Here is a 26,665-nt window from a genome sequence, read left to right on the forward strand (position 1 = left end):
TCTGCAGCCTGAGGCTCAGGGAGGTGATTTGATTCATTAATATCACCTGGCCCAGCGTGATCTGGGACCTAAGACTTCTTTTTTTTTTTTTTTTTAATGTTTTTATTTATTTTTGAGACAGAGAGAGACAGAGCATGAGCAGGGGAGGGGCAGAGAGAGAGGGAGACACAGAATCTGAAGCAGGCTCCAGGCTCTGAGCTGTCAGCACAGAGCCCGACGCAGGGCTCAAACCCACAGACCGTGAGATCATGACCCGAGCTGAAGCCGGATGCCCAACCGACTGAGCCACCCAGGCGCCTCTGGGACCTAAGACTTCTGAGGCTGTGGCCAGGAACCAGTGTTCCAAGGATCCAAGGAAGCAGTTCCTGAGGCACTGACCCTGAAGGAAGGCAGCCTGCAGGTAACAGCTATCTGAAATAACAGTTACCTGAAATAACAGTAGTAAAGGAACCTAGAACACCTTAGGAAATCACTAGTGCTCACCCCATTCCCATTGGGCCAGGATGTCCCTCACGGGCAGACCTGAGTTGGAATTTCTACTTTTCTGTAACCTTGCTCAGCTTAGCTTCTCTGAGCTTCAGTTACTTCATCTGTAAAAATGGGCATTAATAATAAATTACGTGACATGTTTAGGAGCCCTTTTTAAAATAAGAATTGATATTTATTGAACACCCTCTATGTCTAAGGTGCTGTGTGACCTCACAAAGGTTTTTGTTACCTCTGGGTCTCCATCTCATCATTGCTTAAATTGGGGGGGGGGGGGGATAGGAAATGGAATTGCAAATAGCACCTAAAAGTACACATTTATTTCACTTGTACTGGCGATGATTTTCATACACATGCATTCTCATTGAATTCTCATGATTAAGTAGATCATGCCCATTAGGCATTTAAAACTAAAGCGCCCAAAGTGAACTTACTGGCCAAAGACCACAGAGCCTAACAGAGATCGAGGCTGGATCCTCAACCCAGATTTCTAGCTCTGGGCCCATGGTTTTCCAAAGACAGCATGCCTACAGTAGCAGGCACGCCTTTGTCTACAGCAGGAACTGAAAAATAACTATTCTGGGCTAAAATGTATACTCTGGCCTAATTTGCAATTTGATACTGTTTCTGTGTCCTTTACTGTGGTACTTTGAATCTCAAGCAACATTCTATATTAGCTTCCTTAGGCTGTTGTAACAAAGTGACACAAACTGAGTGACTGGGAATAATAGAAATGTATTGTCTCACAGCTTTGGAGGCTGAAATTCCAAGATCCAGAAGTCAGCAGTGCTGTGCTCCCTCAGAAACCTGGAGGGAAGGCTCCTTCTTTGCCTCTCCCAGCTCCCGGTGTCCCCAGATGTTCGCTGGCTTGTGGTATCATTGCAGCCTGCACATTGTGTCTCCCTGTGTCTTCACACGGTCTTCCCTCTGTGCGTGCCTGTCCTGTTTCTAGATTTCCTTTTTCCACGAGGACGCCAGTCATGCTGGATTGGAACCCACCCCAATGACCTCATTTTAACCTGATTACCTCTGTAAAGAAGACCCTGTTTCCAAGTAGGTCACATTCTGAGGGACTGGGATTGGGACTTCAATATCTCTTGTTTAGGGGACTGAATGAGCCTTTCCTGTCACACTCCCTGTACTTCTGACACAAAGTCTGTGGCTTTTTTTACACCAAGCAATTCTCTGAGACACCAGCTGGATGTCCTACAATTCAATTCAATTCTGACACCAACTAGAGTTAGTGTAGACCCTACAGGTTAAGGACACAGTCCCATGAGACTGCTTCTCCTTCAGATGCCAATTATAAGTACTGGTTGTCTTCTGTACTTCTGACCTACTGGCTACAAATTGGGGTTCCTGTGACCTCCTCCTTGGACTTAATAATTTGCTAGAATTCTTGCAGAATTCAGGGAAACACTTGGGTTTACTGGCCTTTATAATAAATAGCAAAATGAAGAGGTATATAGGGCGAGGTCAGGAAGGGTCCAGGGAGCAAGAGTTTTTGTCTTCATAGAGTTGGGGATACACCACTTTCCGAACATATGGATGTGTTCACCAATGTACAGCCTCTCCTAACCCCCTACTTTTGGGATTTTTATGGTGGCTTCACCTTGTTGGTAGACGTGATCGGTCATTAACTCAACCTCCAGTCCCTCTCCCCTCCAGGAAGAAGGGGGTTTGGGCTCAAAGTTCCAAGCTTCTAAAGTTTCATCTTTCTGATGACCCCACCCACTCCCTTCCAGGATCTCACCAGGCATTACCTCCTCAGAACAAAAGATGTTCCTATCACCCAGGAAATACCAAGGGATTTTTGGAGCTCTGTGTCAGCAACCAGGGTCAAAGATCAAATATGTGAACAAAAGGTGCTGGTAGCACTCTCTTATCACTTAAAAAATGACAAGGGTTCTAGGAGCTGTGCCAGAAACTGAGGGCATAGATGAAATATATATTTTCTATTAATTCACAGGACACAATTCAGCTCATAACATTCTCTTTCCAAGAGCAGACTCCAGGTGCTGTATTTATGCCAGTATAGCTGGGGAGGTCCAGGAAAGTCACATTTTCCAGGAAGGATGCCTTCTGTAAACTTTGCATGATTCAAAACTTTGTATTCCAAGATTCGTTTTCCCTCCTAGGAATGAATGTAAAGTAGGTGATGAAATGCACTCGCACAGCTCATAAATCTATGACTGTCTTACCCCATTTTTGCTTTTGGTGCTGCTTTGTATCTTTGCAGCATTATCTCTACCCACGGGTACTCTCCTAAATTGACAACACTACCTGTTGAGGAGGTGATTCAGTCCTCTTCGTGGTGTTTTATCACATCCAGTATTTACTCCAAAGGTATTGATTTGGGGGTGTGTTTTTCAGCCCTAGCATCTCTACTTTGTAAATGTTTGAATGATGTTGTTATAGCTTTTTTAAGTGGTTTGTAATGAGAGTGAACGACAAAATAACAGCTTAATGGGCACAGAAAGCTGTTGCTAGAGTCCAAAGGACGTTAACAACAGTGTGATTTGTTGGGGTGCCTGGGTGGCTCAGTCGGTAAGCATCCGACTTTGGCTGGGGTCATGATATCGTGGTTCTTGAGTTCGAGCCTCACGTCGGACTCTGTGCTGACAGCTCAGAGCCTGGAGCCTGTTTCTGATTGTGTGCCTCCCTCTCCCTCTGCTCCTACCCCACTCACACTCTGTCTTCTCTCAAAAACAAATAAATGTTAAAAAAATTAAAAACAAAAACCAAAAAAACGACAGTGTGATTTGCTCAGCAAGGACACCGGTGGTCATTTGTTTTCCCCGCTACAGTGGCGCCGCCTTGTGGCAGTAGCATAAACACTTTTTAATCCATCCCATCTCCGTGCCTTTGAAGTTGTTCAATACCTAAGGAGTAGAATTGTTTTCTTTTCCTGGTGTTTGTGTGATTTCCAGTGTATACACAGAGTGTCAGTTTGTTAACATTTTTGTGGCACTACATCAAAGTCGCATAAGTCATATCTGCATATAATGCATACTACAGAAAGACTGGAACTTGGCAGCGTGGCTCATGCCCTAGCCAAAACATAAAAGCTTTCTTGTCCCTGTCACTCCTGTTTGGGGTCCTGTAGGAGCCAGGGGATGCAATTCTCAGAGAGCAGCTGGGCCTGAGCATAAAAGCCCATCAATAAGGAGCAGGTGACGCTGCCACAGCTGGGTAATTTGTCTCTTTGCTCTTCTGCAGCCTATTTGGTGATGATGTATTTGTCCCAGAGAATAGATGATGGCAGGTTTGTTCATATTTTACACTTATGAACCTGCCTGTTCCTCTCCTCCTGGCTCTGCCCATCTGTCTTTGTCCCTGGCTCCTCTCATTTCATTTCACAGATTGGGCAGCAGGCCTTGGCCATGAGTTATGAAGGTGGATTCTGTGAGGGCAGCTTTGGGAAGGGAGGGAGGGAGAAGAGATGGGTCAGCTCCCTGGAGAGAAGGGATGGATGGACAGGTTCAGGAGAAAGAGATGTCACAGACTCAGTAGTGAGTAGGAAGGGACCTGAGAGAGGAAGGGGAGGGAGAGATCCTGGGGCAGAAGACAATGATGCTGGGGAGGCCTGCTCACAGAAGATGGCTTGGAATGCTGGGTCCAACCCCAATAATTAAGTTGGGCCTAGTGTAAAACCTAATTGTGGTAGCCATCCTCCCAGGTGGCCCCCGTGACTCATGTTGGTATTCACACCCTTGTGAAGCCCCCTCCCACACTGATCAGGACCAACGTGTATAACCAATGGGACGTGCAGAAATGATAAGTGTGATTTCCAAGGCCAGGTCATGAAAGTCCTTGGAGATTCCACTTTACTCTCTCTTGGATCACTTGCTCTGGGGTAATCCCACTGCTATGTGGTAAAGACACCCAAGAAGTGCCTGGAAAAGTCCATGGGGCAAGGAACTGAGGTCCCAAGCCAACACAGAGCAATCACTTGTCAGGCGTGTGAGCAATCTACCTTGGAAGTAGATCCAACAGCCCCAGTCAAGCCTTCAGATGACCACAGCCCAAGCTGACATCTTTTTTATTTTTAATTTGTTTGTTTATTTATTTAATCTCTACAGCCAACATGGGGCTCGCACTCATAACCTCATGATCAAGAGTTGCATGCTCTAGTGACTGAGTCAGCCAGGAGCCCCCCCAAAGCGGACATTTTGACTGCAGCATTGTGGGAGACCCTGAGCCAGAACCAGTCCAGCTGACCACTCACTCCTGAATTTCTGACCTGTTTGGACATGTGAGATGATAATTGTTTATTGTTCCAAGTTGCTAGATTTTGAGGGTAATTTATTCCACAGTAATTGGAAACGGTCTAATTCCTTATTTGTAGAACTGTCATTCAGCATCTCTCTGGTTTGCCGCTCAGAATGCACAGTCATGGGACAGGGACCCGCTCATGACAGGTGCTCAGTTAACCAGCATTGCATGTTACTGAGTGTCACAAAGAGAACCCCTGTGCCTTACTTATTCAAGCAGGGTAAATGGAGTTAGTTAAGCAAGGAGAAGGTTCTGGGATGGAGTAGGTATGTATTGTGAGGAGAGGGATAGGGCCACAATTAGAATGATCAAATCTCCTGGTTTCCCTGGGACAGAGGGGTTTTCTGAATGGAGGACTTTCGGTGCTAAAACTGGGAAAGTCTAGGGGAAGCTGAAATGAGTTGGTCACCCTAGCTGGGGTTGGGATGGGGTTAGGGTTTCAAAGCTGCACTTCCAGTAAGCTGCCACACTGTGGTTCATATGACATGGGAAGGGAGATCTGTCTGACCAGGAGAGATGGTCAGGGGTGGGAGCTTGCTCCTGGAGCTGCCTGGTTTCATCCTCTTGCCCCACTTAAGTGGAGGGAGATGGGAAAACCCTCTTACAAGTGTCAGACCAGTGTAAGGAGACTGCAGGTCAGCCCTCCCTTCTCCTCAGCAGAGGGGGCCAGAAACATCTAGAATTTGGTGAAGATTCTCACCCTAGACCAGGAGGGCCAGCCCCTTTCTGTCCATGGGTCCTGGCTTCCTGTGGTTTCATTACCAAACGCCTTCTACCACACAGCCAAAAAAAAATCAGTGACCGGTCACCAAGGCTGCCTGCTCCATTGTTAGAGAGGTATTTCCTTGTACTGACTGAGGAGCTGCTACCAAATAACCTCCACCCTTTGATTGTATTTGATTCTGCTTGCTTTTTTTTTTTTTTTTTTTTTTTTAAATTTTAGAGAGGGGAGAAGGGCAGAGGGAGAGGGAGAGAATCTCAAGCAGGATCCACGCTTAGCGAGGAGCCTGATGCAAGGCTCGATTTCATGATCACAAGATCACGACCTGAGCCGAAATCAAGAGTCAATTGCTCAACTGAGTGAGCCACCCAGGCACCCCATGTGCTAAAATTTCTAACCTGTTTCTTCATGGCAGCCTTTTCACATACTATGCAACATTGCTTTCTCTGCCTCAGGTTCCCTTTGCCCTGCTCCCTTCTCCTGGCAAACCCTCTCTGTGTATTGTTTCAAGCTTAGGTCCAAAGTCAGGCCTCCTGGGAGGTCCGATGGAGCCAGTCGCTTCCGCCTCTCCAGGTCTGCCACACTCAGAGTCTAAGGGAAGGGCAGCTCTATGGCATGACACCAGTGACATCTCCATCTACCCATCTGAGCTTGTCCTGAGTGGCTGTGACTGGGGAGCCTCTGATCACACCAACTTCCAGAAGGGGGAGCTTATTCCCTGTTAGTCCCTCTGATAACCCCAAGGAGCCAGTGGGCCCAGATGTGTCTCCAACACCTCTCTTTGTTCTTCTTTGTTAACACTAAGAGCAGGCCTCAGGCTCACAGTGTTCTGCCTTAGCTACAAGGCAGTGGCTGCAGTATTATTTCCACTGTATTTATTTGGATGGTTCTGCCTGTTTATGAACAATTGATCCAGGTTTTCCATTTATCATGAGGATATGGCTTCCTTTTTATCTATCTATCTATCTATCTATCTATCTATCTATCTATATTTTAGAGAGAAAGAGCACGTACAAGTGGGGGAGAGGAGCAGAGGAAGAGAGAGAGAGAATCTTAAGCAGGCTCCACACTCAGCGCAGAGCCTGCCGAAGGGCTCAATCATACTGGGATCATGACCTGAGCCAAAATCAAGAGTCAGATGTTCAACCAACTGAGCCACCCAGGTGCCCCTATCATTTCCTTTTTAAAATAAGCTACACATATAATACATGTTAAGTTAGAAAACACAGGGGGGTGGGGCGCCTGGGTGGCACAGTCGGTTAAGCGTCCGACTTCAGCCAGGTCACGATCTCGCGGTCCGTGAGTTCGAGCCCCGCGTCGGGCTCTGGGCTGATGGCTCAGAGCCTGGAGCCTGTTTCCGATTCTGTGTCTCCCTCTCTCTCTGCCCCTCGCCCGTTCATGCTCTGTCTCTCTCTGTCCCAAAAATAAATAAATGTTGAAAAAAAATTAAAAAAAAAAAAAAAGAAAACACGGGGGAAAAAATCATAGTGCAAGACTCATTTTCTTATAGAAGTCATTACTGACCCTCAAGTCTATATGGGACCTCCCTTTTTCTCTTCCCCACACATTGTAAGTCCTTACAGCTCCTTGTACTTCTTCATAGTCTGTATTGCAATTGACAAAAATACTTTTGTGTGTATTTTTCACTTATTCAGTAAATATTTAATGTATCATGCAAGAGAAATGAGAGGAGAGCAGCTTAAGGCATCTGCCGTAAAGGGGCTCAAAGTCAGTGCTGATTTGATTTTGTCTCTCCTACCAGATCTCAAGTCCCAAAAGGGCTGGGGGCTTGTTGTCCTGTCTACCTTTAGTGTTTCAGAGCTTAGCACAGCCAATAGCCAGGTAGACGTAGTATTTGCTGAATGATTAACAAAATTAATGCCTGCCCTCCACTCCCCCTTGCCAAGAACACCAGGAGGGAGACACTGGTCTGCAGCCAGTGGGTGGATATTCTTTGAGGAGGTGTACATGCAAACATCCATGTCCCTTTCGGCCCCTGGACCCCTCGTGGGGTCTGCAGGCTCTCCCCTCCTGCTGAGGTCTGTGACCTGGGGGATTGTGGACCGAGAAGGGATTAGTTTGGAAAGCAGGCAAAAGAGCTGGGCAGGGCCAGAAGAGGGCATGGGGCCCCAGAATGTCTAGGCAGAGATGGTAAAATGGGATGAAAATAGAAAAGGAGATGGAGAGAAAATATACCTATGGCCTAGAGCCTTTTCCAACTGTCTGCAATCGTTGGGGTTTGCTCCTTTGATAAATGTGCTAAATACAGCCTGTGGATCCCTCCTCCCCAGAAAAACGCACAATTTCAGGGGGCCTACTGACCCTCTGCCACTAGTCCTTGAGTGCCCAATTAAGAATCCCTAGTATCAGAAAAAGATTCCATGCTCCTGGATAGGAAGAACAAATATTGTTAAAATGTCAATACTACCCAGAGCAATCTACATATTCAATGCAACACCTATCAAAATAACACCACCATTCTTCACAGAGCTAGAACAAACAATCCTAAAATTTGTATGGAACCAGAAAAGACCCCAAATAGCCAAAGCAATCTTGAAAAAGAAAATCAAAGCAGGAGGCATCACAATCCAGGACTTCAAGCTGTATTACAAAGTTGTAATCATCAAGACGGTGCAGAACTGGCACAAAAACAGACATTCAGATCAATGGAACAGAATAGAAAACCCAGAAATGGACCCACAAATGGATGACTAACTAATCTTTGACAAAGCAGGAAAGAATATCCAATGGAATAAAGACAGTCTCTTCAGTAAGTGGTGCTGGGAAAACTGGACAGCGGCATGCAGAAGAATGAACCTGGGCCACTTTCTTACAGCATACACAAAAATAAGCTCAAAATGGATTAAAGACCTAAACGTAAGACAGGAAACCATCAAAATCCTCGAGGAGAAAAGCAGGCAAAAACCTCTTTGATCTTCTTACTCAACCTCTTTTTACTCAATATGTCTCCAGAGGCAAGGGAAACAAAAGCAAAAATGAACTATTGGGACCTCGTCAAAATAAAAAGCTTCTGCACAGTGAAGGAAACAATCAGCAAAACTAAAAGGCAACCTACAGAATGGGAGAAGATATTTGCAAACAACATATCAGATAAAGGGTTATAGTATCCAAAATCTATAAAGAACTTATCAAACTCCACACCCAAAAAACAAATAATCTAGTGAAGAAATGGGCAAAAGACATGAATAGACACTTCTCCAAAGAAGACATCCAGATGGCCCACTGACGCATGAAAAAATGCTCAACATCACTCAGCATCAGGGAAATACAAATCAAAACCACAATGAGATACCACCTCACACCTGTCAGAATGGCTAACCTTAACAACTCAGGCAACAACAGATGTTGGCGAGGATGTGGAGAAAGGGGATCTCTTTTACAGTGTTGGTGGGAATGCAAGCTGGTGCAGCCACTCTGGAAAACAGTATGGAAGTTCCTCAAAAAATTAAAAATAGAACTATCCTACAATGCAGCAATTGCATACTAGGTATTTATCCAAGGGATACAGATATGCTGTTTCGAAGGGACACATGCACCCCAGTGTTTATAGCAGCACTATCAACAATAGCCAAAGTATGGAAAGAGCCCAAATGTCCATCAACAGATGAGTGGATAAAGAAGATGTGGTATACATATACAATGGAGTATTAGCAATCAATAAGAATGAAATTTGCCATTTGCTGCTATGTGGATGGAACTAGAGGGTATTATGCTAAGCGAAATTAGTAGGAGAAAGAAAAATATCATATGACTTCATTCATATGAGGACTTTAAGATACAAAACAGACGAACATAAGGGAAGGGAAGCAAAAATAATATAAAAACAGGGAGGGGGACAAAACATAAGAGACTTTTTTTTTTTTAACGTTTATTCATTTATTTTTTTATTTTTTTTTAAAGTTTTTTTTTTCAACGTTTATTTATTTTTGGGACAGAGAGAGACAGAGCATGAACGGGAGAGGGTCAGAGAGAGAGGGAGACTCAGAATCGGAAACAGGCTCCAGGCTCTGAGCCATCAGCCCAGAGCCTGACGCGGGGCTCGAACTCACGGACCGCGAGATCGTGACCTGGCTGAAGTCGGACGCTTAACCGACTGCGCCACCCAGGCGCCCCCGTTTATTCATTTTTGAAAGACAGAGAGAGAGAGTGTGTGAATGCGGAAGGGGCAGAGAGAGAGGGAGACACAGAATTCGAAGCAGGCTCCAGGCTCCAAGCTGTCAGCACGGAGCCCGATGCAGGGCTCGAACTCACAGACTGCAAGATCATAACCTGAGCCGGAGTCGGCCGCCCAACCGACTGAGCCACCCAGGCACCCCAAGAGACTCTTATATATGGAGAACAAACAGAGGGTTGCCAAAGGGGTTGTGAGATGGGGGATGGGCTAAATGGGTAAGGGGCATTAAGGAATCTACTGAAATCATTGTTGCACTATGTGATAACTAACTTGAATATAAATTAAAAAAAAACAACAAGAATCCCTAGTGCCATTGTTCCATGCTTCCATTTTACCGAGGTGGACACTGAGGCCCAGAGTGGGCAAAGGCCTTGGTCAAGGTCACAGAGCAAGTCAATACCAGAGCTGCAGGAGTTCTGAAAACAAAAGTCTGACTTCAGCTCTAACTCTGTGGAGTTGGGGGACGCCCGGCGGAAACGCCCACCTGGCTGCTTGCAGAAGGAAGCGGTCTACGCGGTGGGGCGGGGCTTACTCACGCCCCGCCCCGTCGCCGGTTTCGGGGCGGGGGCTTCCTTCAACCTGCGCCGCTCCAACATGGCTCCGCGGCTGTGCAGCATCTCTGCGGCGACGCGACGGTTGATGGGACGCCCGAAGCCCCGAGCAGGGGACCTTGCGGCTGCCGCGCGGTGAGAGCCGGGGCAGGGATGGGGGAGCGCTTCGCGCGCGCGGGGAGTGCTGGGGAGGGGACCAGGGTCTTGGTCAGAGGAATGGACAGACTCCGGCTTGGAATCTATATGGGTTAGAGGCGGGAGCAAGATCTAGGCCTAGGGAAGAGCTCTCAGCAAAGAATGGGGGAAATGGTAAAGGTAGGCGCAAGGTCTTTGTCCTAATGGATACCTGGCTCTGGGCACAGGATGAAAGATGGGGTGAATGAGAGGGAGAGGGACATGCCCTGGGCCCTGGAGAGTGGGAGCCGGGCAGAGGGCAGGAGTGGCTTCTTTTCTAGGCCTTTGAGATGATTGTGAAATAACACCTACTGGGGCCTTCTAGGAGAGGCAGCTCCTCCCTCGGAAGTTCTGGGGGGAAGAGATACGGATAGCAATAGGGGACCCCCAAGGGCCATGGCTACAGAGACCCTTTGCTCCCCAATCCTGAACAGTACAGGTGGGGCAAAGGAGGCCTGGGAAGGAATGGGAGTTGCCCAAGGTCACTCCCTCTGGTGTCCGGAGGTGGCATTGGGTCCGGACCCAGGTCTTCTGACAGTGCTCTTTGCACCACAACTGGTGGCCTCCTGGGAGAGGCAGTTCTCTCAGCCTGGGCTTTTGTTTGGGCCCTGCTCTGGACTGAGGCAGGGCTTGGCCTCCTTGAACAGCCCTGGGCGGCCCCTCCCTGCTGCGTCTCCAGCGGCCTGTACTTTCCCCATCCCCTCATCACCCTCTATACACACTTGCTTGTCTGCCCGACTAGCCTTTCATGTCATTTTTCTGTTAATCCAGCCCCTAGCACAGGGTTCAGGACAGTGTGTGCTCAAGAACATATTGCTACAGAAGTGAAGACACCTGTCTCCCCACCTCTGTGCGGAAAAGAAGCAGGGGGCCCTCCTCTCCAGCAGCCTAGGCTTGAAGCTTCAGAGTTCTGTGAGACCTTGCCATGAGATCTTAGAGCACTGTGCACTGTGGCTCATGGGTCGTTGGGAAAGAGGAGCTGAGTGTGTTCCCCCCACCCTGTCCGCCCAATAATTGGGGAGAAAGCTGGTATCATGGAAAGAGCCTGGAGTTTAGCGCCAGCATATCTAACTCAGCCTTTCTTAGTGGGGTGAGTCGTTTGGCCTCTTGAAGTCTCAGATTCCTCATCTGCAAAAGGGGTGATAAAATAGTCTGTATCTCATAGAGCTGTTGAGGGTGAAAAAGGCCATGTATGTGAGGCTTCTAGCCCCTGGTAAACATGCAACAGATATTGCCCTTGTTCTGACAGTTTCTGCACGAACTCCTCATAATATCAGGGCTGAAAAGGCCTTGGGGAGATCATCTTCTGTGAGCTCCTTGTTTTCCAGATGAGGAAATCGAGGCTGGGATTGGGACCTCACTTCCCCAGGGTACCAGAATCGGTAGGTGGTAGAGCCATTTGTGTGGCAAATATCCAGAGACCACAAAAGGAGCGTGGGACATAAGGCAGCCTGCTGCTCCTCACTTACTCACTTGACTTGGGCACTAGAACCTCTGTGAACCTCGGTTTCCTTCTCTGTAAAGTGGTGATGATGATCTGCTGGGCGTTTTTGCAGGCTTGCTGTGAAGGCTCTTGGACTAATGCTTCCCACGTCGCTCAGGGACTGCTTTACAGTTACTTATGCCTTTTAGATACCTGGGGACATCCCCTCCTGTTGACCTTTAGGCCACCCCATATCTCTCTGGAGTCACTAGAGGGACAGGTAGCAGCCTTTCTGACCTCCGAGGTTTGGGGACTGCTAGGATGGAGATAACAGTGTGGGCTTTAAAGTCAGATGGATGTGGGTTGGAATCCTCTCGGCCATTAACCATCCTTGAGCTTCATTTTTCTCAAATACGTGTCATGCAGATTAGCACATAGTAATTGCTCAATAAACAGCAGTTGTTACTACTGCTGTACCAGTAATCCTGTTAACAGAACTTTAGTTCTCTTATTTTTATTACTGTTATTATTATGCTTTATTTAAGTAAGCTCTACACTCAATATGGGGCACTTGAACTCACTATCCCAAGATCAAGAGTCACATGCTCTACTGACTGAGCCAGCCAGGTGCTCCAGAACTTCAGTTCTTTTATTTATTTATTTATTTATTTATTTATTTATTTATTTATCTAATGTTTATTTATTTTTGAGAGAGAGAGCATGTGCACGCAAGTGGGGGAGAGGCAGAGAGAGTGGGAGACAGAGGATCTGAATCAGGCTCTGCACTGACAGCAGAGAGCCTTACATGAGGCTCGGTCTCACAAACTGAGATCGTGACCTAAGCTGAAGTTGGCCGCTTAACCGACTAAGTCACCCAGGCACCCCCAGAACTTCAGTTCTTTTAGCTCTTATGTATGTCTTCTAAACATACACCTCTGGAATAATCAAGCAGATACATGGTCCTTTCTAAAGTCAGCCAACTCAGGGGTGCCTGGGTGGCTCAGGCGGTTGAGTGTCCAACTTTGGCTCAGGTCATGATCTTGTGGTTCTGGAGTTCGAGCCATGCGTCAGGCTTCGTGCTGACAGCTCAGAGCCTAGAGCCTGCCTTGGATTCTGTGTGTGTCTTTCTGTCCCTCCCCTGCTTGCATGTGCGCTCTCTCTCACTCTCTCTCTCTCTCAAAAATAAACATTAATAAATTAAATAAATAAATACATAAATAAATAAAATCAGCCAACTCAAAACACAAGAGTGTTTCAGAGTGTGTATAGAGCTGAGAACATTCTGGAGCAATTTCATTTTGCAGGGTCTCGGATTGTTGATCACTATTGAGAGTGCAAATGTGACATCTACCGAAAAGTTCTCATCTGAGACAAATACTTGTTGAGCAACTCCCAAGCCAAAAGCACTGTGCTTTGTACCCTGGGGGGGATGGGAGGACATTAGTGGCTTCCAGTGTGGCTGGGGAGATAAGACATACTTCTATGAAAAGGATGAAAGGGCCCATGGAGAAATAAGATAGGTGTTTTTATGGAAGGGGCTAAAACTGGTCCATCCGGACAGATCTTTCCTGCAGAGTATACAAAACTGCGTTGTGTTTTTCTAGGCCTAAGAGGCATTCTTAATATAGTTTAGATACCAAAATCTTTGGCATTTCTGAGATTACATTGGCGGCGGGGGGGGGGGGGGGGGGGGAAAGAAATTAGGACTGTTCTAGAGCACTGATCCTTAAAGTTGAGCAGTCCCCTGGTGGGCTTGTTAAAACCCAGATTGCTAGGCCCACCCCCAGAGTTTTTGCTGCTGTATGTCTAGGATGGGCCCTGAGAATTTCTCAGATGACATTATTAGTGGTGGGTTTCAGAACCACTGGGATAGGGAATCTTGGATCTGTGGAAAGCTTGGCAAAGTACCTGAGAGCTAGAATTCCAAGTGGAGACATCCAGCCTTTGTTTTGTACACAGTGGGGAGCCACAGAAGACTTTAGAGCAGAACAATAGCATCATCCAAATGGTGCTTTACAAAGATGGATGGGCAGATTAGGAAAAGTGGGGAAAGAGTGGGAGCTGGGAGTGAGTTAGGAAGTTTGGTAGGAACAGTGATGTTAGTTGCACTATCTTGTCAGGCCCTTTCTCTAAAAGATCCATCCTAAGGCCCCTATTTTACAGATGAGGAATATAAAGCTCAAAGAGATGAAGCTGAGCTGAGATTAGAACCTGGATTCATCCAGAACCTGTGCTCTTAAGCACTAATTCTGCTGGTGGTGGTGGGGAGGGAAAGGGACCCTGAGCCCTGCGTCCACACTCTGAACCACCCTTCCTTTAATTTATTTCCTTCCAACTTTCATCATCTTCAAGCGGCTCTGTCTTAGTGTCCCCTCACTCCTTCATTTGTTTCCCAGACACAGACTAAGCACGTGCCAGGTGCCCAGCACCATTCCAGGCAGTGGGAATACAAGGGACAGATAAGATCCCTGTCCATCTGGGGCTGCTTCTACTGGAGCAGACAACAAACAAGGCATATAATAAGGGGGAAAAAAGTATAATGGGATAGAAGGAGCTACAGAAACAGCAGGGTGAGAGGGGTCGGGGAGTTCAGGGGCAGGAGAATGTTATGATTTCACTGAGAAAATGAAATTTGAATTCTTGAAAATGTGAACCTATGGACACTGGCTTGGAGTTCAGACCCTGTCCTGGGATCTTGGACAGGTCCCATCTTGGGTTTTGCCTGAGAAAAGATCTTTAGAGATAGGTTGCTTTAGCCTGCTCATTTGACACACGGGGAAACTGAGGTCCATAGGCATAAAAGATGAGAGAGTTGTGGGAAGAGATGGGAGCCCATCAGAGCTCCTGGATTCCCCTGCCATTCCCCTGGAGTGAAGAGCATTCTAGCCCCCAGGCTCTGTCTCCAAGGGCTGACCTCCTGGCTGTTTATCTTGGTCAGTACTGATGTTAATAAATTACTCAAAGCCCAGTCCTGGAGCAAAGGTCTTGGTTGACAGTGAGTAGGAGCCATTGTTTTCCCTGCCACCACCCCTTCCAAGGGAAGCATCCCCTCTATATTCAAATCAAAGGTGGGATCTCTCTGCCAGTGGCTTTGTTGAAACACCTGGTTCTTCACAGTATCTGCCTGATGCTCCCCAAGTCAGTGCTCAAACTGGAGGTGGGAGCCAACTTTGGAGGAAAGAGTTCTGGGTTTCGTCTTGCCTCAGCTCTGCCCCTGATTTACCATATGACCTTGGGCAAGTTCCTTAGCCCCCTGACTATTTTCACATCTCAAAAATGGGGACCCTAATAGTATCAACCCTATGTCAACATTACGTAGATGCAGCAGGATCATGCTTCTGACAAGTTGATCACAGATCCCTGACACAGACGATGTCCTCAGCTAAAGTATCTAGAGCGAAGCTATATTCTGGTCCCCAAATTTCATAGAACCACACTGCCCATCTGATGATAATTGTCTTTTTTTTTTTTTTTTAACGTTTATTTATTTTGAGAGTGCACGCACAAGCAGGGGGGGTGGGGCGCAGATAGAGGGAGAGAGATCTGAATCAGGCTCCACTCTCAGCGCAGAACTGAACATGGGGCTCCATCTCACAACCATGAGATGAGATCATGACCTGAGGTGAAATCAAGAGTTGGGCACTCAACCGACTGAGCTACCCAGGCGCCCCGATGATAATCATCTTTTTTGTTCTTTGTTAATGAAACAAATACATGCACAATGACAGAAAGCCTGTGAATTCAGAAACACTTTAAACAATTTTATTTTTTTAGCTTTCCAAAAAGCTTTAGTGAGTAAAGAAAAATTTAAGCATCTTCTCCCCTCTCCCACGTAAGCAGTATTTGGTTTGGGACAAATCCTCATTCATCTTTCTCTGTGTTCATATAAATGGTTTACTACTTTAAGATGCTTTTTTAATTTCATCAGTCTCAGTGGCTGCTCCATATTTTGGAAAAAAATAACACTTTGATTTGCCAAGACATTTATTCTAGCCACAGAAAAAGATCGAAAAAGTACACTTGCTGGCACTTAAGGGCCAGGCTCTCTGGCTAGAAATCATCCAACATGAGAATTGCTTTTCAGGCCTGACTACAAGTTGTACCACTGCTATTAAGCAAAAAGATTTATAGCCTCTGGCCACCTTAAAAAAAAAAAAAAAAAAAGCCCGCCCCTGCTGGGACCTTGTGTGGGAAGTATAGTTAGGGTAGGGCAGGACCAGGTGGCAGGTCCCCTGCTCTGAACAGAGTACTTCATTCCTTTGTTCATTTTTCAAGGCACCTTAGCCAAGCACACTGGGTGGATAATGTCAATTAGATGTTGCCTGGATGAATGAATGAGTCTTGCCTTGCAATGCCTTTTTACCCTATCTGCTGTTATCTGCCAAATCAGCCCTGGAGATTCAGAGATTGGTCGGATCACCTCCTCTGGAGGGTTTGCCCAGACTGCCAGAGGCTTGCTCACCTAGGCTCTCCCAGATACCTCTGGCCATAATTATGTTCCAAAGCCTGTTTTTTCCAATGGACTGTGACTTCTTCAAGGACAAAGCTTATTTTTCTTTGGCTCTCCATTTATGGGGACTGGGAAGAGGCACAGGCCAAGTGTAGTGTGGGCACAGGGGAGCACAATGAGTGTAACCTTCTGTCAGAGGGGACAGAAATTGCCAAGAAAGCACTGAGTAAAAGAGCCTGGTATGTTCAGGGAGGAGCACATCTGGAGGGTGGAGTACACAGGTTGGAGGGAGGGGACAGCAAGGAAGGCACGGTCAGGTTTTGGACATCAGGCAAGGTGGTTTTAGGGTTGATCTTCTTGGCAAGAGGCTGCAGATGTGTGCCCCAAGGAACCTCTTGGAAAGGGAAAAGTGGAGGGAGGGAGGAGAGAGGTGGGAGATGGGGCTCTTCCCCTGGCCTCCTGAGGCCTTGCAAAACTGTAAGAAGCAAAGTGGGTAGCCATGACCTCTGTAAAAGGGACCAGGTCTGCTCAGCTGACTCCAGTGACATTTTAAACTCTGGGTCTGCCACTGGATTCTTTGGCTCCATTCCTAGAAATATGGGCTCCTCAGGACATCTGAGGGATGGGGGAACAGGATATCGGAGCCGATGGAAAAGCCAGGGCTCCCCCCCCCCCCCCGGCTTGTCCCCCTGAACTCCTCTCTCCTGCAGCTTCTATTCCAAGGACAATGAAGGTAGCTGGTTCCGCTCCCTCTTTGTGCACAAGGTGGATCCCCGGAAGGATGCCCACTCCACCCTGCTGTCCAAGAAGGAAACAAGCAACCTCTACAAGATCCAGTGTGAGTGGCTGCTGAGCCAGCCCGCCAGCCCTCCTGGGGCCTCTGGGGGCCCACAAGGCTTCAGCTGGGACAGGAGAGGGGCTGGGACATCCTGAGCTATCCTGGGAGCCCTGGCCCTGTGGGACGTCCCCCCACCCCAGTTCCCCACAGACACACACACACCCTGCTTCACCTTCCATTTTCTGTCCTCTGTTGCAGTTCACAATGTGAAGCCTGAGTGTCTGGATGCCTACAACAGCCTGACGTGAGCATCCTCCTCCATCTGCTCATCCCTCCCTGCTTGGGTTGGAGACTCCATCCCAGCCCCATTCTCCCTGCAGAGATCTAGGAGATGTAGATGTCAGAGCCAGAAGTCCTAAAAATGTATTGTCCAGCCTCTGCATCTTAGAGATGGGGACACTCAGGCTCAGCCCTGAGGGCCTGAGTTGGAACCCTTATCTCAGGGACCCTGGTGGCTGATGTGAGCCCTCCTCCCTCTCTCTGTCCCGCTCCCCTCCACCCCAGGGAAGCTGTGCTGCCCAAGCTGCACCTGGATGAGGACTACCCCTGCTCACTCGTGGGCAACTGGAACACATGGTACGGGGAGCAGGACCAGGCAGGTGAGGTGCCCACCTCCCCAGTGCTACTGCCGCCCAGCCCGGATCTCTGACACCTGTCATGCCTAGCCACCTTCCACACCCTCCACAGTGGCACCCAGAGGGATCTTTCATAATGCAGTCCTCCTCAGCTCACTCTACTGCTTAGACACCTGTTGTGGCTCCTGTCTGCCCTCAGCGTGGCCCACGAGGCTCTGTGAGCCTTTCTCTGCCACATCCTCTTTGCTTTGCTTCCTGTGCTCTCCCACTCAGGACTTCTTGCAGTTCTCCAGACTGACCATTTCACCCTCCACTTCCAGACTCTTGTTCCTGCTGTTTCTTCTGCTGGAAACATCCTTTTTCCCTTGCCCGCTTTACCTGGCTCACCCCTCTGCTCAACCTTTGTTTTGGTGTAGACCTCACCTCCTCCTAGAAGCCTTCCCTGATCCTCTCCACCTAAGCAGGGTCAGGCACCTCCCCTGACTTCCCTCTTCACAGCCCCAATCGTGCACCCCATATTGTGCTTGCTTGTTTCCCCATATAGGTGGTGAGTTCTGGGATGGAGGGGTCCCTGTCTGTCTTTACTACTGAATCCCCTATATGTAGCACATACTTATGGAATTCACAGAGGCTCTTGTCTGAGCTGGTTCCTTATAGCCTCCCGGAGGTCCCCATAGCATGCACTATCCCTCCCCCAGAGATCCACCCTGCCCTCGGCACCAGCTGCTAGGCTGGCACACATAAATTTGACTCACAGCATCTCATTCACTCAAAGGGTCCCTGGTATTTAGACTGCACTGTCAGGGCAGTAGCCACTAACCACATGTAGCTATTTAAATTTAAATTAGTTAAAATTAGGGGCACCTGGGTGGCTCAGTTGGTTAAGTATCTGACTTCAGCTCGGGTCATGATCTCGCAGTTTGTGGGTTCAAGCCCCATATCAGACTCTGTGCTGACAGCTCAGAGCCTGGAGCCTGCTTTAGATTCTGTGTCTATGTCTCCGTCTCTCTCTGCCCCTCCCCCACTTGTGCCCCTTCCTTGGCTTGTAGATGCATCACCCCAGTCTCTGCCTCCGTTACCACATAGCATTCTCCCTGTGTACCTCCGTCTTCACATGGTGCCCTTTTTGTGTCTCTTTGTCTCTCAAAAATGAATAAACATTAAATTTTTTTTAATTAGTTAAAATTAAAGAAAAGGAAAAATTCAGTTCCTCAGTCACACTAGCCACCTTTCAATTGTCCACTGATAGACCCATGTGGCTCGTGGCTACTGTGTTAGCACACCCATAAGACATTTCTATTGTAGCAAAAAGTCCTTTGGACATGCTGATTTAGACTCTGTATAGCACAGGGAGCTCTTCTGCAACAGTCCTGATAAAGGGTCTTCTAAGTGTCCCTTGAACACTCCTAGTAATGGGGAACTCACTCCGGAATAAGCAAACCTATCTCATCCTTCCACAGCCCTGATAATTGTATGTGTCTAAAAAAAAAAAAAAAAATCAGTGTCTTACAGACAGATTCCCTTGATCATGTATTCTGTTTCTGTAACAGACATTGACACATTGCTAGGTGGATAAGAGAAGCGCAAACTGTCTTGAGCTTTAGCCCCTACCATTTTCCCATATTAGGTACAACTTAATCAGCTCTAGCTACAGTCCTTGGATTCTCTTAATTATTTGCTAGTTGGGAAATGAACTTTGAGGGATGGGTTCCTGAACTTTTAAAGCATGTCCTAAATTTTGTGTATCTTGAGGTGTCGTCCCTTGTGTAGAATCAGCTAGGGAGCAGAGACCCCCACCCCACCCCAAGCCATCCCCTAGAAGTAGGGCTCAAGAATCTACATTTTAATGGACGTAGAAGAACCGTTGATCTATCTCCTAGAGGGAGCACTGCAATTGTTAGAAAACTGTCTTTTCGTGGGCCTAGGATTCCTTTCCTGTAACTTTTCCCTATTGGTCCCCAGTATGATGTTTATCCCTCTTCTACTGGCAGCATTCCTGAGCTTGGTAGACTTCCATCCATATAGTATTTTTGCTGTTTCCCTTGGGAAAGAGGCCTTTAAACTCTCAGGTCAGACCATTTTGCAGATAGGAGAATCAAGGTATACAGATGGGGTCAGAAGGCAGGTAAGGGATAGGCTGGGGATGGGAAGGAACAAAAGTCTGTGTTTCCAAACCACTGGTCAGCCAACTGCCCTCAGCTCTAGTCTCCCTTTGGAGACCTTCCTCTCTCGACCTCAGCCATGCTCCCAAGGGTGACAAGACTGTTTCCTTTTTTCTCTTCCACCTTTATTATTGGAAGGTGTAGTAGTTTCCTACGGCTGGCATAACAAAGTGCCAACTACTAGGTGGCTTAAGACAACAAATTTATTCTCTCAAGTTCTGGAGCCCAGAGGTCTGAAATCTAGGTGTTGGCAGGGCCGCGCTCTCTTTAAAGACTTTTCTTGCCTTTTCCACCTTCTGGTTTTTGCTGGAAATCCTTGGCTTTCCTTGGCTTGTAGATGCATCACCCCAGTCTCTGCCTCCATTACCACATAGCATTCTCCCCGTGTACCTCCGTCTTCACATGGTGCCCTTTTTGTGTCTGTGTCCAAGTTTCCCTCTTCATATGAGGACACCAGTCTTTGAATTTAGGTCCCACCAATATGACAGCATCTTAGCTTGATTATATCTACAAAGACCCTATTTCCAAATAAGGTCCTATTTTGAGGTTCTGGGTAGGCATAAACATAAGGGGCAGGGGAATACTATTTGACCCAGCAGAGGGGCTATGATAGAAAATTCAAACAGTACACAAGAGTTTTCAATAAAAAGCAAGCTTCCCTCCTGCCCACAATACCCGGGCCTCAATTCTCTGCCTCAGGGGCATCTTCTGTCACAATCTCTTGGGTCTCCAATGAGAGATGGTATAAAGACCAGCATCTCTGGATATGTCTCCCCACCCCTAAACACATGTGCTAGCATACTGTGCATGCTGTTCTGTTCCTTGGTTTCTTTCTTTTTTTTTTAATTCACTAAGAATGTTCCATCTCAGCCCATCAGGCCTACTCTCCCTTTTTGTCCATCCTGTCCCTCACAGGCCTGGTGTGCTGTTGCACCTTGGGTACAAGGACACACCTGATCCTCTTGTGCTATTTAAGGAAGATTGGGTGGAAACATTATTCCCATTTTCAAGATGAGGACGTCAAGGGCTGGGGGGGGGGGGGGGGGGACAAAGGCCACCTGGCAGACCTGGAGTTCAAACCTAGGCCTCCAGGGCTCGTGTCTGGGGAAATCCCCTGTCTAGCACTGTCCCTTACTAGGGCAAAGGGAACACAGCTGGAGACTGCCCCATCTCATACACACTTAGCCAACCTTAGGGTAAGCAGGGCAGGGTCCCAGCAGCCCCCTGACCTGTACCTCCTATTTTCCTCACCCCCCAACAGTACACCTGTGGCGATTCTCAGGTGGCTACCCAGCCCTCATGGACTGCATGAACAAACTCAAAAACAACAAGGTATGTCGGCATCTGTTCCACAAACCTCTCTGGAATCAAACCTGCTCTGGATCAGCCCTGTGCTGGGGGCTGCTACCACTACCCCATGAGATACACCACCAGGGTGGGGGGCTCTTCGTGGCTTCCATGCCCAGACTGCCACACCCACAGGAGTACCTGGAGTTCCGAAAGGAGCGGAGCCAGATGCTGCTGTCCAGGAGAAACCAGATGCTCCTTGAATTCAGCTTCTGGAATGAGCCACAGCCCAGAGCAGGCCCCAACATCTATGAGCTGAGGACATACAAACTCAAGGTGCCTCCTCCCAACCAGATCCCTGCCTGCCTCCCACCTTCCCTGCTGTGGTGGTGCTTTACAGATACACCAACGTGGGTGGGTCCTGTGCCCCAGCACCCAGACTGGGGCTTCTGGCCTCTCCCTCCCTGTGGGTTCAGAATAGAGGTATGTACACACGTGTGCACACATGCACACCCAGGTGCAAGTCAGGACCCTTGAATGAGGCCAAGTGGCCCCTGGGGTTGGGGAGACATAACAGTTTCCCCCCTCTACCCAGCCGTGACATTTGGAATCTGAGATGGGGCTCATTTCCACTCTTTCCCCTGGTTCTCTTTCAGCCAGGAACCATGATTGAGTGGGGGAACAACTGGTGAGTGGCAGTGCCTGGGGTTGGGGGGACCTTGCCCACCTATCCTGCTTAGTTCCCTGGCATCCCACCTTTCCCAGGGCCATATGTCAGGGAACCCGGCATCCTCTGCTCCTTGTGGATCCAGGAGAAGGATCCAACCAGGATGTGAACCCTCTTCTAGCAGAATACCCAGCCCACGGCTGTACCTCTGTCACCCCTTCCCTGATCATCTCTGAGAACTGGGGGGTCCTACCTCAGGCTCCTCCCTTGAGGTGTGGCTAAGAAATCAGCCTGGTGACACCTCATAGGGCCCTTTGCACTCGCCCTGGCCCCTGCTCCACACTCTTCTGCTGTCCCTAGGGCGCGGGCCATCAAGTACCGGCAAGAGAACCAGGAGGCAGTGGGCGGCTTCTTCTCGCAGATAGGCGAGCTCTACGTTGTGCACCATCTCTGGGGTAGGCTGGGAACCCTCCAGGGGCCCTCTGCTTGTCCTGTTTCTCTATTGTCACTCTATATAGACAACGCAAATATATTAGTGCCCTTTTGAGCTTATGGTCCAGCAGAGGGGGACACCACCTCAGACATAAACTAACACAAAAACATCATTTTGGGTTATTACAAATAATGAAGACGCAGGGAAAAATGATGAAACAAACGGGAATGACTTGGATAGACAAAGAAGGCCTCTCTGAGGAGGTAAAATGTTAGCTCTGCTAAAGGATGAGAAGGAGCCAGCTTGTGAATTGCCAGGGAAAGGCATTCTAAGTAGAGGGAACAACATGTGCAAAGGCCCTGTGGTGGAGAAAACACCTTCAGGGTTTTGAAGAGTGCAGAGGAGGCCAGTGTGGAGATAGGGATGGGTGTGAGGAGATAGGGACAGACTAGATGAGGCTGGGCCTTGCAGGTTGTGGAGACAAGTGGGATTTATTCTAAATGCAGTGGGAGGCTGCTGCAGGATTTTAAGTACATGACCTGATTTGTATTCCACTATGATTGCTCTGGTTGCCATGTGCTTTGCTGGAGAGAGTTTGTAGGGGAACAAGAGAGGCAGTGGGGCATCAGGAGATGGTTATACTAGTTCAGGCGGATGGGTTCAGGAGGATGGTGGCCTGGCCTAATGTGGTGGCAGTGAGGATGCTGAAAAGGCCACAGATTCATTAGTCTGGAGGTGAGGCAGTGGGCTTTGTGGATGAATTGTCTGTGTGGGGCGAGGCAGGGAGAGAACTCCAGATTCCTGCTTCAGCAGCTACCTGTGTGTCTCTTACTGAGACCCTAGGAAGGGCAGGTTGAGGGAGTCAAAAGTGTAATCTTGGCCCTTGGAAATGTTGCCTTTAAGGTGCTGTCACATCCAAATGGAGACACAAGTGGGCACCAGATATATGGCTCTGGAGCCCGAGGGAGAGTTCTGGGCTGGAAATAGAAAGGTGGATGTTGTCAACAAATGTACAATTGGATGAGATCGTCAGAGCAGACAGTGTGTAGTAACAGTCTGAGGCACTGGGGAGAGACAGCAGGACAGGGTTTGGGGCAATGGGAAGAGGGCTCTGTGCTAGGTATAGAACCAGATCCTCTATGCCCACGGAATGAGCCAATGCCTTTCCTACAGCCTATAAAGACCTACAGTCTCGGGAGGAGACTCGAAATGCTGCCTGGAGGAAGAGGGGCTGGGACCAAAATGTCTACTACACAGGTGAGTGCTTCTGCTGGGGCATCAGCCTAGCCCTTGGAGGTCATTTGCCAAGAGCCCAATCTGAGGATAGAATCCCCTCAGCAAGGAAATCAAGCCTCACTTGATTACCTCTCGTGCTGGGAAGCTTTTAAGACAGTGAGTAGGTTTCGATCTTGGTGGCACATTCCATGTGATTTAGGCAGTGGGTCTAGGTGAGTGCCTCAGGGGACGAAAACACTGGTGGTCCCAATGCACTGTGGCCTCAGGCATGGTTCTTCACACTGAGGGCTCATCTGTAAGATGGTGATGGTGCCTCCCTTGGAGGGCTGGATGGAAGATTCTAGGAGCTAATTTCTGGAAAGTGCTTCCAGACTGGCACAGAGGAAGTGCAAATTTTTTGAGCAAATTTTTTATTCTCCATGTTTGCTACCTTGCGGGGACCCCAGAGAACCACGTGAAGTCAGCAAGTGTTGATTGTGTGCCAGGGACTGCAGTGGGTGGCTGGCTGGGGGACACAGAATGAATAGAAGAAGCCTGTCCCTCCCCTTGAGCTTACAGTTAAGGATCTACACTTACCAGCTGGTGTGGGGGAAAATGCATCTCCTGAAGAAATTAGCAGGAGCCTCATTCTTGAAAGTGTGGTGCTGAATGACAGTATCAGTATCTCCTGGAAGCTTGTTAAAAATGCCAAATCTCAACCCCCACCCCCAGCTGCTGAATCAGAATCTGCACTTTAACAAGAACTGGAGGTAATTGGTAAAGTTTGAACAATTCTGAGCAAGAGGAGTCTGACCTCCTGGGTGACCTCGTGCTGACGTATGGACTGCAGCCTCCCCATCTGTAAAATGAATCTGTTGAACCAAATCAGTGTTTTGCAAACGTTAGCCACTTGAGGACACCCTCATAGCTTTTATCCTCCTTGTATACTATGGCAATAATTATTTTCTTGATAATGAAAAAAAATTTTTTTTAATGTTTATTTCTGAGAGAGAGAAACACAGAGCATGAGCAGGGAAGGGGCAGAGAGAGAGAGGGAGATACAGGCTCCAGGCTCTGAGCTGTCAGCACAGCACAGAGCCTGACGTGGGACTCGAACCCACAAACTATGAGATCAAGACCTGAGCTGAAGTCAGACACTTAACTGACTGAGCCACCCAGGTGCCCTTGATATTTTTCTTTAAATCCCCCTACTTCTACACCTAGCTTTTGTTCTAAGCAATATCTGCAAAATCACTTTTTGCTTATTCTCTCACCTATACAGGAACATAAATATATAATTATGAAACTTTAAGAATGTTGCATCTCACCACCACCCAAGTCCCCTCTTATCCCACAATTGGGTGCTCTCTGTTCTAGGAAGGCAGTGGGGCTTTCCCTGTCTCAGCATCCTAGGCTGCCTCCTCCTTTTTTTTAAATTTAATTTATTTTTTATTTTTTTTTATGTTTTTATTTATTTGAGAGACAGAGAGAGACAGAGCATGAGCAGGGGAGGAGCAGAGAGAGAGGGAGACAGAATCCGAAGCAGGCTCCAGGCTCTGAGCTGTCAGCACAGAGCCCGACAAGGGGCTCAAACCCTCGGACTGTGAGATCGTGACCTGAGCTGAAGTCGGACGCCTAACCGACTGAACCACCCAGGCGCCCCCTCCTCCTCCTTCAAAGTCCAGTTTTGGGGGTTGGTTTGTCTCTGCCCCCTCTGTGACCTCTGTTTCTCTCTCCGCAGTCCCACTGGTGCGACACATGGAGTCTCGGATCATGATCCCTTTGAAGATCTCGCCTCTCCAGTGATGCTGCTGCTGCCTCTGCCTCCTTCCCCTTCTCCCTCAGGGCAGCCAATGGACAGAGGAGATCACAGTCCTGCTGTCTTGGTTTTCTTTCGGATGTGGGATGACTCTGGGGGTTCATGCTCAGCTCAGACAAAGGGGAAGCTGAAGGATGACAGGGTTCTGAGGACTTGCAGCTCTGCCCAGGCCCTTCCTACCTTCCCTGCCCACCCCTTCCCCTGTGCTGGAAGCAGTTTTTAGTTTCTCTGATGAAAAACAGCAACCTTTTATGTATTCTCACATTGCCCCCTAAGATTCCTCATCTCAAGGCCACCAGTCCCTAGTTATCACCATGGAAGCCCTCAGTTTAGCTTTACTTACACAAAAGGTAGTGTGTCCAGTGGTTAGAGGTGGGGTGGGGAGGAAGGAAGTCAGACCAGGCCTCGCTGTCTGGAATTCCCTGGTCTCCACTGGGCCACCCACTTGCTGGATAGTCTGAGCCAAGTCCCTCTTGTCAGGGAAAAGCCTAAAACTGCCTCAAGAAGTAAAGGGGAAAACCCTAAAGTTAGCAAATTCAGCGTGAGATCCTGCATATTCCATTGAGAAAGGCTGGGAAAAGGGATGGAGCTGGGAAAGATCTGAGTCACAGAATGGAACATGAACTTAGAAGGTAGAACATAGAATTCAGACCTTGGATTTGAACTGCAGAATTTGGAATACAGAATCGGGAAGATAGAACAGAGGTTACAGAAGACCACCTGGGAAGGGGTTCCCAGTACAAGACAGAAAGAGGCTCATCTCTTTCTCCCTACATAATGAGATGGAGAACTTGACTGTGTAGCTCCAGCACTGCTGTGTAGGGAGAGTCTCCTCCCCTTTTTCACTCCTGCAGGCTAAGGAGAGGGCCAGGGCCTGTATTTCCCTCACCCTGCAATTCCTTTTCTCTCTTCATATTCTATTAGCCCAACCCTCATTCTACTGGGCCACTGGGTATGTGGAGTGGGGTCAGGGACTTCAGTGATCCCCACACCTCATCAACCTCTAGGTAGCTTGATTCTGTCTCCCTTTCAGGAAAACTTATGCTGGAGTCACTGATGGAACCAATTAAAAATTTACTATAAACCGTGGTGTGTGTGTGTGTGTGTGTGTGTGTGTGTGTGTGTGTGTGTGTGTGTGTGTGTGTTTCATCTGCAAGGAACTTTGGCAGGTGCTAGGGGCAGGGCCATTTTCCTAGTTCCATCTGGCTGATTTACGCGCCCGCCCCCCCCCCCCCAACTCTGTTACCTGAGCTATACTCAGGAAGGGCCTCTGCACCCTCCCAAACCCCCATGGCAGAAGGGACAGCCCTTTATAACTAGGCACTCAGGACATTAGTGTTTCTACCTCTGGATGAGGAGGATTTACACCAAAAGCCCTTAACCCTGTCCTTAGA

At 48.2% G+C, this 26,665-nt stretch overlaps 1 protein-coding gene and 1 long non-coding RNA gene across 2 annotated transcripts; one reads left to right on the plus strand and one right to left on the minus strand.

Moving 5' to 3' along the window:
• Window positions 1-2,413: 2,413 nt before the first annotated feature.
• Window positions 2,414-10,261, minus strand: LOC121022684 (uncharacterized). The gene is made up of 2 exons (XR_005787059.1): window positions 10,162-10,261; window positions 2,414-2,620 (listed from the first exon to the last, which is right to left on the minus strand). It is a non-coding gene; the product is annotated as an uncharacterized LOC121022684 (long non-coding RNA).
• Window positions 10,228-26,359, plus strand: NIPSNAP1 (nipsnap homolog 1). Its single transcript, XM_040464080.1, has 10 exons — window positions 10,228-10,363; window positions 16,986-17,113; window positions 17,312-17,357; window positions 17,618-17,712; window positions 21,112-21,182; window positions 21,333-21,473; window positions 21,794-21,825; window positions 22,165-22,259; window positions 23,411-23,494; window positions 25,194-26,359. The coding sequence occupies exons 1-10, from the start codon at window positions 10,272-10,274 to the stop codon at window positions 25,256-25,258; spliced, it is 849 nt and encodes a 282-aa protein (XP_040320014.1). The 5' UTR covers window positions 10,228-10,271; the 3' UTR covers window positions 25,259-26,359.
• Window positions 26,360-26,665: the final 306 nt, after the last annotated feature.

This window comes from Herpailurus yagouaroundi, unplaced genomic scaffold (genome assembly GCF_014898765.1).
Source record: "Herpailurus yagouaroundi ecotype Mexico unplaced genomic scaffold, PumYag 428, whole genome shotgun sequence".
NCBI classification, from domain to species: Eukaryota; Metazoa; Chordata; class Mammalia; order Carnivora; family Felidae; genus Herpailurus; species Herpailurus yagouaroundi.